This window comes from Aquila chrysaetos, chromosome 3 (genome assembly GCF_900496995.4).
Source record: "Aquila chrysaetos chrysaetos chromosome 3, bAquChr1.4, whole genome shotgun sequence".
NCBI classification, from domain to species: Eukaryota; Metazoa; Chordata; class Aves; order Accipitriformes; family Accipitridae; genus Aquila; species Aquila chrysaetos.
The window spans coordinates 50,195,536-50,210,799 of record NC_044006.1 but is presented as its reverse complement, the minus strand read 5'-3'; the positions used below and the strand labels follow the sequence as shown (position 1 = coordinate 50,210,799).

The window sequence follows — 15,264 nt, the reverse complement described above, 5'->3', positions numbered from 1 at the left end:
TAAATATTCATTAAGTAACTAAGGCAAATAAATGGTGACAGAAATTAGAAAGAAGTATTATTCATGAAAAGTAGCCCCTGAAATAAATTTGAATTCATTTGCTATATGGTAATTTCAAGACAATGAAACCTTAAAGGCTTTACCAAAACAGCAGCCCATCATCTTTAATATTACAGCAATGGATACAGTAACGGATACTTTTACATCACGATATATAGAGTTGTTAGCACATTAATAATCATCTTTCATCAAGCATAAAACTCGCAGTTAGGAAATACAGCTGCAATAGCACAATTATACTACTCTCAGCATATACCCTGAAGCAAAGAAAACAAATGGGCTGCTTTTCATTAAGGGAGTTTGGCAAACATCTCTAAAGACAATGTTTTCTTTCCAGAAACAATCCCGAGAGGCATTTAAGAGTCTCTTTCCTGAGGTAAACCTGGTACATGAATATATTCATGCTACAAAATACAAATAGTAATTTTCCAGTACATAGCACCTTCTAATTTTTCAGTAAGACAATATACATCTATGTAAAATATTAACAGTTTCTTTAAATTCTTGTTTTAAAGTAAAACGCTAATCCTACATACATGTATGCTTAATTTAATTCAGAAGGATCACTTGTATGAGCAAAATTAAGCTGCTAGTATCAGAACTGGAATCATAAAAGACAAAAATGATTTTCAAGCACCAAATTCAGAATTTTCTTTTAGGAAAGATCCCTTTTAAGATATAAAACAGGGTAAAATATTCTAAAAGGGGTAACTCCTGATTAAATGTAGAAATGGGCACACTGAAATATTTTTATGTATCTTTTAAGCAATTATATATTCTGATTGTGTATTTTTAATGCATAAAGTCAACAGCAGACACAGCATCTTCATTGGGTATGTTTTTAGAAAAAGTTTCTCCATCAGAAACTACACTTACCCCAGATCAGCTATAGCTATTTATTATACTTCATAAAAAATAATACCATGTAATCTCAATGTAGAATTAGCTTGCAGCTCCTTCTTAATATATAGTTACTCTGGCATGAACGTATGATATGACTGGTAGGGATCAGTTCCCTAACCATAAACATCTATTGTTATTCCACACCCAGGTCTAGCAGAGGAGACACAGGACTCATGGGAGCCCCACACCCTTCAGAAATGACAAGTAAAGGTGAGGTCACTTACCCTAGTAAGGCACCTGAAGTAGCAGCGAACATCTATTCTCTTATGCAACAGAATCTCACCTGATGCAACCACCAGAATTTGATTTAATCTCCTTATCAATCATTTAATGTAAACAGACAAACTACTAATTGGGGGAAAACAGATCACGGAGGAGACTTAACTTTGGTATAGAAAATAATCCCACACTCTAGAAACCGAAAGAAATAAAGAACTGATACTAAAAGGCAGTAACATAGTCTTATTCCCAAGCAGCTGTTTTCTGAAAGCACAGACTTTCATGAAATGCTGTAGTATAAAACTACCTCCTGATTAGCATCATTTCTCAGCGTACATATCACTGCAAAAACAGGAAATCACATCTTTTCAGCACAGAAGGCCAGCAATAAAGATGGTTAAGATTCTCGTAACAAAGATAGGCTGCATCCTAAACACACTACAATATTCACAACCATTTTTACAGTTACTTTTTGCTTCAAGGGACTGCTTGTTACACATGTATGGACTCAATATAGATTGTATTTCTTCATCATGATTCCCAGCCTAATTTCAAATTTAGATTAAACTGAAATCTTTCACAGGAGGAAGTTCAAAAGATAACAAGCATCCCCAAAGCTCTCTCATCCTCCATCACAAGGGTACTTCACGCTCCAGAACAGGTGCATTTTCTGTATAAGTTTCTCTCCAAGATGTCCAAATGTTACTATACATTTTGAAACATCATATGTTGTGTTCAGATAATCACATTTTTAGATAGAAAAGAGAATAAAGAATAAACACCCAGCAACAATATAGGCTACCTACACAAATTGGACTGGAACTGGTTTGTATCCAAGCAAAGAGGAAAGAAATCCTCAGAAACCTTCTAACATGGGGAAGTTATGAGAACAGCCCACCGGTATGGTATCCAGGCTCCTGAGCAGTACTCTGGCTGTGCTAAATCCAGGCTGTGAACTAGACATCGTTACAATGGGAGGCAATGGTGGGGAAATAAAGGGGACTTCCTTTTGTGGCTTGGAGTTTAATTGGTGAGTCTGTATGCAGTTACTAGCAATGTCAAGATAACTATGCCCAACTGTCTCCTGTTGAAATCTGGACATAAGCTCTGGCTAAAACCCATCTTCCATGACATGGACTATGCAAGAAAGATGCTTAGAGTTATGTTAACTTCACAGCAAATGAGGACTTTTCATGCAAGACAGGATTCTTCAGAGGCTAGGTAAGATGAAACAGTTTATGAGCCTCCTTTTATTTTTGTCCTCGGTCAGGAGAGACTGATCTTGAAATTTGTTTGTTTGGTCTGTTGTGATGTTTCAAGCTGCAGCAGTAAGTCTCCTCAAGCTCTTTACACACTTCAAAGTTCAGAAACTGCTCCCTCTCAACCCACATTCTAGAAAACAACTTTAAATATAGCATAGTCATGTACAGACAAGTTTGGTAGTGTGGGGTGAATTAAACCTTATACCTTCAGGTGCTTCTTTTCCAGGAGCTCTGGGGCAGCCACAAGCTATATAGCATAATACAGCCCAACTTCCACTTCTACATGTCACACACACAAGTGTTTCATGGATTGAGGCTATGACTTGTAATTGTTTTCAAACTGGGTTGTCCCTCCAAGCAAACAGTGGCTTTGCTGCAAGCTGTTCATTCCTCACTTTCATCCTGATGGTAACCCTTCCGTCAGACCTCCTTCAGATAAATGTTATTTTTCTCCCATGCAAATAGGATCAGCCACAGTTATTACGCTGCACAAAATAACTACAGAACAAAGACATCTATGGGGATAACTGGAAAGTTAACTGATTTTTTCACTGTTTTCCCATTCCCCTGCTGAACTTCGAATTGCAGTGAGCAAAACAACTTCATATGCAGAGGCAGGCATGACAAGGGAAATGCACAGTGCTGAGTGATTATTTTTAGATACCTGGTGAAACTTTCAACTCAGACTTCAGTCAGATATTGCACATATTCCATATTCAAATATTACAAAGGATCAGCAAATACCACTAGTCAAGCAAAACAGTATTTCCCAGAGCAGTTAAGGGTTAAAAAGTCTGACAGGTGTGAGAACGCTGAGCATCCATGTATTCATATTCAGTCCAATAAGGTGTTCTTAAAGAGTGTGAGTTTTGAAAAACAGATACAAGGGCAAAATAGTATTAATTCACTTGTGGGATTTTGGAGAGCAAATAAATCCATAATTCTGCTAGATTTTATGATTCTTTAGGAATAATCAAATACAATCCCAGTTAGCACTTAAACACATACTTAAGTGCAGGTCTGAATAATGTCTTCCTTGAAATATTCCTTAGTCACTGCACTCTACATTGCAGTTTTTGATCCTACTAGCCAGAAGTGCATTAAACAGAAAACCTGTATTTAAATGAAAAGACAGGACAGGGATAAAATCGTCAGACAATATACAGACAAAATATGAATGTGTGCTTTCTACATCCTTGTATGATCTCTTATTTGTTATCATTGGGCAAACAAACATATCTATATATTCCTTACCTTTAACATAGTGAATTCATAAGGCTGATAACCTTTGAAACTTTCATGGATAGCTGCCATCGTGTGCGAAGTTTTTTCCCAAAAATGAAGAAGTGTTGTCTGTAAGGTAGGGTAAAATTTCAATGCAATGTTAGCTTTAACACTGATCTGCTTTCAGTGCAAATTCCACATCTACCCTCCAATACTAGTTACATATTCTTACAGTTGAATATCACCATGGTAACCTCTTCCAAAAAACATATATTAACAGGAAATCTTTCTTTTGGAGGTCAATGTTTTCTTTGGATACCTGATATGTTGTTAATACATGAGAAAGGAGGTTGCATCTGCTTGCTCCCAAAAGATCCACTTTTTGACAGACATCAGTCTTCAGTTTGTCAAAGTTCAGTTTTGCATGTCGTACTTGAGCTTGAACCTTTGAACAAAGGGGCAATTGTTTACATAGTGAAATTTTTTCTCCATTTTTCATGATGCAAACAATACAACTTTTAGGGAAATCAGGCAACCGAACAGACTCAGTTAAAATTTAAGTAGAACTTTACTATAGCATCAATCCCACTGAAATTAAGATATGGCAGGCTGATGTATGCTAAAATATGGCTCTTACTAAAATATGGCTCTTACTATCTTCTATGTTACTATTTTTCTAGTATATTCAGTAAAGAAATTTTGTTTTCTAACCCCTGTTTATAAAATCAATATTAGTATCAAAGTTATACTGAGAAGATAATGATTGGAAAACATACTCATTTTGGTATCTTTACAGAAATACCAATTCAAAGCCTGACCAACAAATTTGGAACTAAAAGTTTACTACATAACATACAGGCACACAGGCAGAGACATCTCCATGTACCTATAGTAGGAGACAAATTACACTGACAAACTTTAAAGTCAATCTGCAACTTTCATTGACAATACAGCACTTCAATAACTTTGAACTGCTATAAAATTTCACTCATTAAGGTTTTCCTTTTAAAATGGAGTGCTTTTCCTGTTTATTGCTATACGAAAAATATCAAGGCCCCCTTTCTTAGAAGCGAATAATTTCAGTTTCAAAGGGTTTTAGTTTTTCAAATTATTCTTCTACCACCTATTAAGTACATACAAGACACCCTCTGTTACACAAGCCGCACATGTTTGACAACAATACTGGTATTCTCATGATCAGGTATCAGAGTAGCAAGTTGATGTAGGTGTTTTGTACCCAGGATTCCCCAGTTTTATGACAGCTTTGTACACTACCCTAATACTATATTAACAAAACAAATTTGTTTATAAAAAATTATTATACAAAATTTAGTTTTCTTCCAAGGAAATGGAAAACAATCAAACCACAAAACATGATGATTTTCCTATAACTCTTTCACAGTTACAATAAAATGTTTACTCCAAAAACCCTTCATAGTGGGAAAAAAACCCACCGAATGCAAATTAAATATGTTTCCCTTCCTTTACTGGCGTAACTCAGAGAGTAAACTGATTTTGTTCAGAATATGCAGACTGAATCAAACAAGATCTGACAAACTTGTATGCTCCTGATCTTCAAAAGTAAATCGAGAACCTTGCAGCAAACGCCTATGCTCCTTGTGCAGTAAGGACAAATACATACCTCATAACACAATCTGAAACTTTAGGGTTACCATATTTCTAATCTTACTCTGCCAAACTCACAGAGTGTATGAGACATCCAACCAGGCAGAAAAACTGCAAAAGATCTGCATCACAAATTAATCAGATGACACACTCACACAAATTGTGGGACTCTTGGGTTGCTGGATACATGGCAACCTTTTTTTCACTGATCAGATCAGCTCTGCATAAGTAATATAATATGGCTGCACATATCATAGGCCTGATATGTTCATAATGAAGAAGCTACCACCATTCAAGATTTCTGATAAATGCAGCACCTCATAGATGAGATTTTAACAGTAGAAAAATATGATGCCTAGAATTTTTTTTTTTTTTTAAAGAAAGAAACAGCAATGATACTCTACCTTTATAAGATAGTTTTGTGGTTAGTGCATTCATCTAGAAGGGGAAGTCTTCCAGGGTAACTCCACATATTACACCAAGCAATCAATGAACAAAGCTTGCGTTCTGGTAATAAGAACTACACCTCAAACTTCTGACCTGATCCAGTGCACTAACCACAAGACTAACACATCTCACTGATGACTTGCCTTGTTGTTTTTGCATATTGAAGACTTTCAAACTAAAGAGGGGTGTGTCCGGAGCTGGAAGAGTTCCTGGGTAGTTAGGCGAGGTTTTGGTGAGGTAGAGACAGATTTGAATTCCCTCAGGAAGGAGGAAATTGCTCCCATGGCTTCCACTCCTTAGGCAAGCACGATAAATGCTAAGCTATGATATAAAAAGCAAGGAGCAGCTACTGCCAAAATATCTTCCTACAAAGTATGATACTTTGTGAAAAGTCTTAGTCAGAACTACACTGGCATGAGCTGAGGCTCCCCCTTAGTTTGGGATCCTCGAGGAACTCTACGCTACTACTTTTAGCTTCTGCCTGGTGGAAGCCCGAGCAAGGCACCATGCTATCCACGCCAAGAGTCCCACCCCCCACACAATTGTCTAGTCAGAAGAGCAGGTGGGTAAAGAGCTTATGGGCCTCCAAAATTAAGCAGCAATGGAGGAGGGTGGGAGCAGTGGCAGAAGGAGTGTGGAAGTTTTATCCAGTGCTGGATAAAACACCTTTGTCCTGCATTAGATCCTCAAATCCTTTCTTTGCTTTAGCTGCGAGTGACTGAGAGCACAGGTTTACAACTTCAGTCTGAAAAGAAGAATTGTGAAGAAAATCATGGGCCTGTGCAAAAAGGAACTTCTAGCTGAAATTGAAACATGAGATTACCTACATCTTTTGCCAGCAAGAATTGGTACAACAGGAAGGTATTTAAGACATGTTGTAGGGCTTTGAAAAACCTAGTGAGACTTGAGACTAAATTCTGATCTCAGTTACAGCCATGAAAATCCAGAGAAATTCAACTGATGTCAGTGGAAACATGTCACGTATAAAACTATATTTTACAATGGTGCAGCTGAGATCAGAATCCCTTTCCTATTCAGTATATCATAGCACTGGTGAAAACACAGTAAGAACAGCTGTGGCTTTGTAGACTGATAGTCCAAGTGAGCAAAGAATGTTAGCTCTGGGGAATAGAATTACACTGTCAGAGATCGTGGGCCACAAGAAAAAAGGAAGTACTAATAAATGTAATTATTAATTTCTACAACTGCAAGTCTGCACAAGGACTTTCTAAAACAGACTGGGATTTGGGTCTACCTCATATCTCCAACTCCTTAAAAGAAGAGAAAAAATCCAGAAAACAAAAAACCTGTAAAATTTTAGTTGTAGTCTTCCTGCATACAGTCTTCAGGGACATATAGCGTGAAACAATGTCAGCATTTATCTTAACTGAATGTGTAATTAGTGTCTCTTAAAAGCTAGGGAATTCATAAAGAGGCAATCCACAACACAATGTGGAATTCCCATATGACATGCTCATACAGATGATTCAAAATACTTAATGCTGTGTTACCAAATGCCACGCATTTCTCTTGCCAACCAGGGAAGATGCAATACTATGAGAACTATTAAATTAAGGATGCTTTTAGTTTTTTTGATACACTGAAAATTTATGGAGAAGTACTCTCCATTTTGCAGCAGCAGCGCAGGACAGCCAAGAAAGAACACTGCATACTACATCAGCATGACCTTTTGCCTTTTATGTGTGCAAATAAATGCATTTTCAATTCAAATTATTATTAGACATCTTTTAAGATTACTTGTGGCTTCAGGAATTAGGTATAAAACCTTAGTGCTTACAAAGCATAATCTACTTAATACCACACAAGTTATCAGAATGAACCTTTGGTTTTCTACTCAAGGGAAAGCTGATGTAATACATACTAATCTTCTCCTTTCTCTGCAATTACTCTCTAAGACATGAGAAACAGGACCTCACTGTGGTCTCAGTCCTGCAAATTTTTCTTCAAAATCCTGGTCTGAAAAGTGTCAGGATTTTACTGACTGTAAGAGAACTGCACTGATCCAAATGCAACTTGGACATTTTATGATGAAAGAGCTCCTAAGCATCTGAAACCGTAGGTGCTAGTTTTGAGGTTTATGCTGTACAAGAAAATCTTATGGTACTACTGACATAAAAAGAGTATTACTCTTCATCTTTTTCTAAGCAGCAACCTGGAGCAACCTGCTTTTAATTTCCCAATGTAAACATCTAAGTACAATATTTATGGAATATAATTCTTTAAAGAGAGCACATAAGAAAACACAAAATTGGAAAGCAGTATCGTATTAAATCAATAGCTTGGTAAACTACGAGATGCCAGATAAAAGTGAAATAATTTCAAAAGACTAAAATAAATAAGAAAGTAAATAAATAAATAAATGTTAAAATCCTAAATCCTGGGGGCTTGAAAGTCAGATTCTGGAATGCTTGATTGTAAGGGCAAATGTTTGCTGACACAGGTTCCTAAACCTGTATTCAAACAGAAAAGTCTCAGTCTTCAAGAGTGCTAAAAATATGTTCAGACCCAGTTAAAAAACCCTGTTCAGTATGTTCAGTTACTAAAATATGGATTTGTCATGTATTTTCAAGGAATCTTTATGTCCTCTACAGTACATCTGTGTTATTACTTTCTTTCAGTCTACCATAAAACACAAAATTTGTTTTTAGTAGTAGCTCAATTTCAGGGACAATTCAGCTAGTGAAGCATCATCTCCAAAATGAACTTATGTCAGATAAATGCATTAACTCTCTTTACATACAGTGTATTTTTGTCTCAGCATTTCTAGCATAGAAGCAGAAACAGATGCTTCTAGTCTAATTTGTCACCCAACCTTTCACTTACTCGATCTGAAAAGCATGCACGGCGTGTGTATAGGCTGGAAGGAGGTGGGTAAGTAAATCAAGAAGGAAAAATGCCTGGAATATAGCAAAACTTCCTGTTGGAGGCTCTGGGTAAACTCTACCAGCAGATGGAATCAGCACAAATCTCTGCAGTAAGTATAGCACCTTCTGGCATACCTGATCCTTGTAAAGACTACATGCAAATTAAATTCAAACTGAAGTAGGCTGTAGTTTGAGGACAAAGTATTTAGCGTATAATGTATCTTACACCATTTCTGCATATAGCACAGAAAGCATAAGGAACTAGAATCTCAGTTCCCACAAAACTGTAATAACTTCATAGCTTGAGTGGTGTTATGACAAGGAGCATGCATTACACTTTTACATGAGCATATATAAGCACATACTGATTTTTTTTTTTTTTTTTTTTTTTTAAATTCGAGATTGATGACGGGTAGTCAGAGAACAGAAAATGTAATGTTTCATACAAAATAATGCCTGCAAGTAAGCTTTTCCATGTGCAATGTAAGGACTTCCAACGTCTTGCACAGTACTAAACCTGACTTCAGTGTGCTTTGGTACGTTCTACATTTTGGAGACTATACTTTGACTCAACTGTTCCCTTGGGTTGGAATAGTATTTATTGCATTCATTAATCTCTGTTCCATCAACTTGTAGGAATAACATGTAAGAACAATGGTTAAGGAAGAGGTAGCATTATTTCTGTTCATCTGCTTCAGCCCTGGTTATTAAAATCTTCATTTATGATCTGACGAGAAACACTGATTAAAATTAATTTTAGGAGATGAAATTTATAAAGCGAGAAATGCCTAGCTAAAAAGGAAAATTACTTGGACAGTATAATAGATCCAAATAATATCTCTTAGGTCAGACACTGAGCAGCTGTACATCAGATTTGTTCAAGAAATGTAACTATTCTTGAGATATGAATTTAGATAACCTAAAGTGCATAATGACTTCCAATGATACATTTCTTATATTTGCCATTTTGGACTTAATTATGATCATCTGCGCTTGTGCATGCATCCCCATGCACCTCATCCTATTAAGCTTGATTAAGCAAATTTGCAGTCATGTTGCAATTCATCTAAAGTACTTAATTACCATTGCGTGTCTATCTGTCTCACTGTGGAAAGCAACAAAAGTACTGTCTGCCTTTCTGCAACAAAATAACAACCAGTATGTCAGCTTTGAAAGAGAAGTTTATGTCTGTGCAAGGAGAGGAAAAACTGCAGGTACACCTGCCATACAGACTGCCTTTTTCTTCTTTTCCTATGCAAGACTAGCAGAGCGGAGCAGCTACCTATGACTCAGATTCCCAGTCACTACAGCAGTACAAGCAAATAACACTGAAACGCCTGTCAAAAATATAGATGTCCTGTGTCAAGGTAGTTTAAATGTATCAGCAAACTCATGTGGAAAGACAGTAGATAAGTGAAAGCTGAATTAAATGTGTATTAGGCTAGTTGCACTGTAAGAGATAAAGATTCTGGAAAGAAAACTTTCTGGTATCATAAAGGGGTAGAAAACTCTCATTATATACGGACTTGATCAAGGCAAATCTATCACAAGATACAATACAGCACAAAGACTTTTCAGCCACCAAAGACCATTTTTCTAGCAGCTCAAACATTAATGGTGAGAAACAAACTAAATATTCAACTGAAACACAGTGATATCCAACATTATCCAATGAAATCAATGCCTACTCAAATAATCGCAAGTATCTACTAGCAAATTACCTGCCATAATTACCCAGAGATTTTAGATTTAATTGAAGCATCTAATTCACCTGTTCAGATTTCTCACTGGAGGCTGCAGCATGTTCATGACAATCCTGGAACTGAATGTAAGCAATAGAAGAAGAGTGCTAAAGTACAGCAAAGAAAAAGAGGAAAGAAAAAAAGAAAAGAAAAAAAAAGAAGGCAGAAGCAATGCTATACCCCTCCATAACAGAATATAGAGAAATGCAGCTCAATATGGATTAAGTTAGCAGTAGCAGCATTTCACTGTATTTACTGGGACCAATGATTGTGTTTCTCTGCCAAACAACTCAACCTGAAACATCAATTGTCTATAAAAAGAACAACCATAAAGTCATCACATGCTGGTAAAAAGTTTCTTTTCCTTTAATCACAACATTTTTGTTTCTAGTTAGAACAATCAAATCTCCATGATTTTAACATCTATTTTGCTCTCCTTGCACTACGACAAAGTGGTCTAAAGAAACAAACTAGTAAAAAGTCACATTATAACTGAAATGTTATTCCCCCAAACCCAGCAGCTTTCATGCATTCAAACCTGCTATATTTTAGCTATTTTCACAATACCACCCTATCTGAATTCACGTGATAGAATCATTCTCACGCTTAGTCTTCCTTCTCAAAAAATTAGTTTAGTCAAAACCAGGATTTTTCATCTACCTCTGCAATCAGAATGGGAGACAAAATAACAGCTGCAATTGTTTTAATTCACACAAAAGAACAATAGTTCATTTGAATATGTGACTATTCCCTTTCACTTCAATAGCATTGCTCACTATTATTTAACATTTGTATTACAGCAGTTCCTGAAGGTTTCAACGAGACTGGGTCCCATTGTCCTCAACACTAAAAAGCACTGAATAAATTACAGGTCTGCCCCAGAGTTACGGAATACTTAAGCACAAGCCCAAGTGTTTGAAGGACAGGGGTCTTAAATTAGTATTGCGCTGGGGAAACAAGCCCTTACTGGGTATGTACAGGGGTGAGTGACTCTTGCCCCCAGGATAGTGGAGTCTAGGCCACCAGAACATTATAACATTACAGCAGCCACTTGTTCCATTTTGCAAAATAAAACAACTAAAGATCCCTGTCTTGTAAACATGACCATGAATAGCCTGCACCATTCCGTCATTTGTATGATACAGTTCTCTTAAACCTCCATTGCACTATACACATATGCATGTGCACGTACACACAGGTCTACTACAAACTTTTCTATTGCAACACCTACCAGCTAAAAAGCATTAGAGCTGCCACTGGGTGTCTGGATATAACAGATTCAAGCAATCTTCAGCCTTCAGCTGTGCTCCCGGTCTGAGAATTTGTAGAGTTTGAAGGGCTTGGAGATTTTTTTTTTTCTGCTTAAATTGGTTTATAATAAAAATATAAACATATCCTGACTGGTGTGAAGATAAAATTGAACTCTTCTACATAAAATTCCAAGTTTTGTGGGTTTTTTTTTTGCAATTTCTCATGGGTAAGGCCATAGGATTTTAAGCTCCTCTCTCCCTTTTCCTTCTGTCCCCCTCAGGAAGGCCTAATAAAGATGCTATAGACAGGACAATATTTGTGTACCAGGCAAGGAAAGGATTATATGACAGAACTAAATTTCACACGGACACTTTACACCGACACATGATAGCTTTGATACAACGCACAGCTCTAAATTAGTGTGTAGCATGCAACTGATAATACAACAGAATTTCTCAAGTCTGTGAAATTAATAGAAATAAAAAAACAGTTTGGGTGTTCTATTCTCATCTGTGCCTGTGATGCTATATTATGCTATAGAACAACTGGAGGGTTAATTATTTTTTCATCAGGAAAGTGATCATACTCTGGTTGCTCTTCCTTCTGCCTCTAACATGCCCTGAGGCACTGAATAAATAATAATTTGACAAGAAAAGCGTAGGAGGTTTTTAAGAAGCTATATTGAAGGAACTTTGCAAAGTTGCATTACTTAGACCGTAAACTATACACACATACATTCATATATATATATATATATATATATATATATATATATTTATCATAGAGTATCATCTCCCAGAATGGAGCAGAACGACCTCAAAAATCTTTTAAGGTTGGATGATAATATTCTGTACTTTAAATCTATTAGCAATTGTAACTCTTAAAACCTTATCCACCTAGAAAACAACGTAATCATGTAATAGGGAAAGCTTAGTATATTTGTGTTGGATTAAGTTTTCACAGTTTTAAAAATACATCAGATGTCATTAGTTTTAAATGAACTACTTTTTAAAAATACTGCAATTTTTTTATACTATTTTAAATAAAACAAATTTACACCTAATTTACTTTTTTCAGTATGTTAAAAACTTTATTAGAAACATTCAGGTATCTGTGGGTAACAAAGTTTAAACTCCAGGAAGCACCAAAAAGGATCCCGTATTTTCTTTGATTCTATGATTTTCAACATGTCCTAATAGGATATGACCTATTTCAGCAGTTCGTTGAGGAGAGCCATTATAACTCCCATAGTAAGTTCCAAAATTCTAGTCACTATTTTGGCTCAGTTTTTGCTAGAATTTGTCCCTGTACACAGCAGGATTCCTATCCCCTTGGTCATTCATACCTTATCCAGCTTTGGGAAGTGCTGCAGGTTTTCTAGAAAAGTGTTCCTAGGCAGTTGCCATGTATTTGGCTAGAGAGTTTAAGGTCAGAACAAATCAGTAGATTAACATCACAAAATATTATTCCTGCACTTACCCTAAGGCATGTCTTCCAGAAAGACATGCTAGGTGTGCCTAGCTCAGACATTGACATCTACACCATTACCCTGTGATCTGTTTTAGTGGATGGAGATCTGGCCAACACAAACAATTGAGACTAGAGTTTGGTTCATGTTAGCCTAAAAGAGCCTGTTTCTGTCCACTGGACAATAACGAGAGCTCTTGCTGATTAGTTTAAGTGCAGACATCTACACAGCAGATGTCCGAAGTTACGTTTGATAAATCCTAACCTAAGTGACGTCCAGAAAAAAAACTAGTTTCCTTTATTGCTAATAATACCCATGTTTAAATACCTGCCTTATTTACCATTTGAATTCATCCAGCATAAGCTTCCAAGCTATGATTCTTGATAAAATTCCAATGAGTAGATTGAGGAGCCTCAGCAACTTACATACCACTGTCAAGCCAACTGTTCATCTTCTCTTTGTTAAACGAGACAGATTGACTTAGAAACACCTTAAGTAATTTCCCCTAGTCCTCAAGTTACATCTTATAGTTTTTGATACTCTCCCTCTCCGGTTTTTCAAGCCAGAGATGTGGACTGTGATCTGTGCTCACTCAAACTGTATTGAAAGTCTCCTGCCACTGGCTGACAGCTAAGCTACATCTTTACAGAAGATCTTCACAAAAACTGTTGCAGAAACCTTTTGAATGTAGTTGCAGAGCTGCAATTAGCAATTTGCTGCCTGGGAGGAGAAAAGAATTAAATATACAAGGGAAAAGAAATTGTGGCTATATATACAAAAGACCTCCTTAATCTAGAACTCCAAACATACGCTGTCGTGTTGTTTCTATCTCCAGTCACTGAAGACATGGCTGTTGTGCTCGGGATACATATCCCAGACAAACTATTACTTCCATTCTCTGTTCTCTTCTCTGACCACAGAGCCTCATGCTTTTCTTTTCTCCTGCCTAGGTAACTTTGTCCTAATTTCTAGCCCTGTCCTTATCCTCTCAGTACTTTGGGTCAGATGCCTGCCTTTTTCTTCCTGGTTTGAAATCCATGTGTATGGCCCTGGGTCAAGAAGAATGTCATGTTAAAGAGCAAAGTGCTTAATGAGCATTGCTGCATTTTATTTTTTTCTTTAACAGCAAAAATATAAGGTAAGAAAAGATGTTAGGTATACTGAGTTAACTACTGCTGCTTTTAAATCCCAGTGGAGGATTTTTTTCTAAAAGATGACATAAAAATACCGTATTTACCAAACAGTTGGGTTGTGGACATGCACCATGACTTCTTTGTGGATTTTATTCAGTAGAATATGAAATTTGCTCTTTGTATCACATTTATGCCACATTTCCCTCTTAAGTTCTTCAGTACTCAGCCTGTAAAAATTTTACTGCCTTGAGCCTGTTGGCTCACACGCCACGTAACTCCAGCCTGGCAGTAATGAGTAAGCCATGGTCAAAACTGCTTACTTCATAACCACTGACAGTCAGCAGATGTGAGCAATTCTCTGACCCCTGTGAGGATATAAGGTTATGGCTGGCTTGAATATTCTTCCTTTTTTCCCTCTCCAAAAAACAAAGGTTGGTTGTACCATCTTCTAGTATATTCAATAACAGCCATCACAGAAACTGAATCCTGCCAAGTAGCTTTCCCTCTCTCCTTTATGCAAACACATACACATTTATCTTACTCCTTTCTTTTTCTTTTTTTTCTACTGCCTCCCTTCTTTCCCAGCCCTGTGTTTGTTCCTGCTGTTTTATAATGTACCTTTTCCAACTCTCTTGTGTCTCTTTAGGGATGGGGAAAAATGAGAACCTCCTTGCACATTATGCATGTGATTCCACAAATATTATACAGTGACATGAAGATTTTTTTTTTTACTCTACATCTTTGGTCCACCCAAAGCCAAGTTGGATCTGCAAGAGCAGATCAGTTCAGGCTTAGCAATGGGGAAAAAAAAGCAGGCAAGAAGGAAATGTCTGATCAAAGATATAAATTAGTTTCTGTAAAAACAATGATAGATTAGGATTTTCCAGCCCAGAAAAAAGAGGTGGCTAGGGAGGAGTATGATGGCAGTCCATCATACCACACATACAAAAGTTGTAAAAGACCAGACTTCAACCAATACAGGAACCAGAGGGCATTATACCAAACCAGCTGTTTGAATTCAACAGAAGAACAGTGAATCTTTAC

General features: G+C 36.7%; 1 protein-coding gene across 7 annotated transcripts in view; it reads right to left on the bottom strand.

Moving 5' to 3' along the window:
- The window catches only part of ICA1 (islet cell autoantigen 1), a 76,484-nt gene that overhangs the window by 24,458 nt on the left and 36,762 nt on the right, over positions 1 to 15,264 (bottom strand). For all 7 annotated transcript variants that reach the window (XM_030009643.2, XM_030009636.2, XM_030009637.2 and 4 more), the window contains 2 exons: positions 3,988 to 4,113; positions 3,699 to 3,797 (listed from right to left, as the gene is read on the bottom strand). In XM_030009643.2, the coding sequence (XP_029865503.1) occupies positions 3,699 to 3,797; positions 3,988 to 4,113 (225 nt within the window). The remainder of the gene's footprint in view (positions 1 to 3,698; positions 3,798 to 3,987; positions 4,114 to 15,264) is intronic.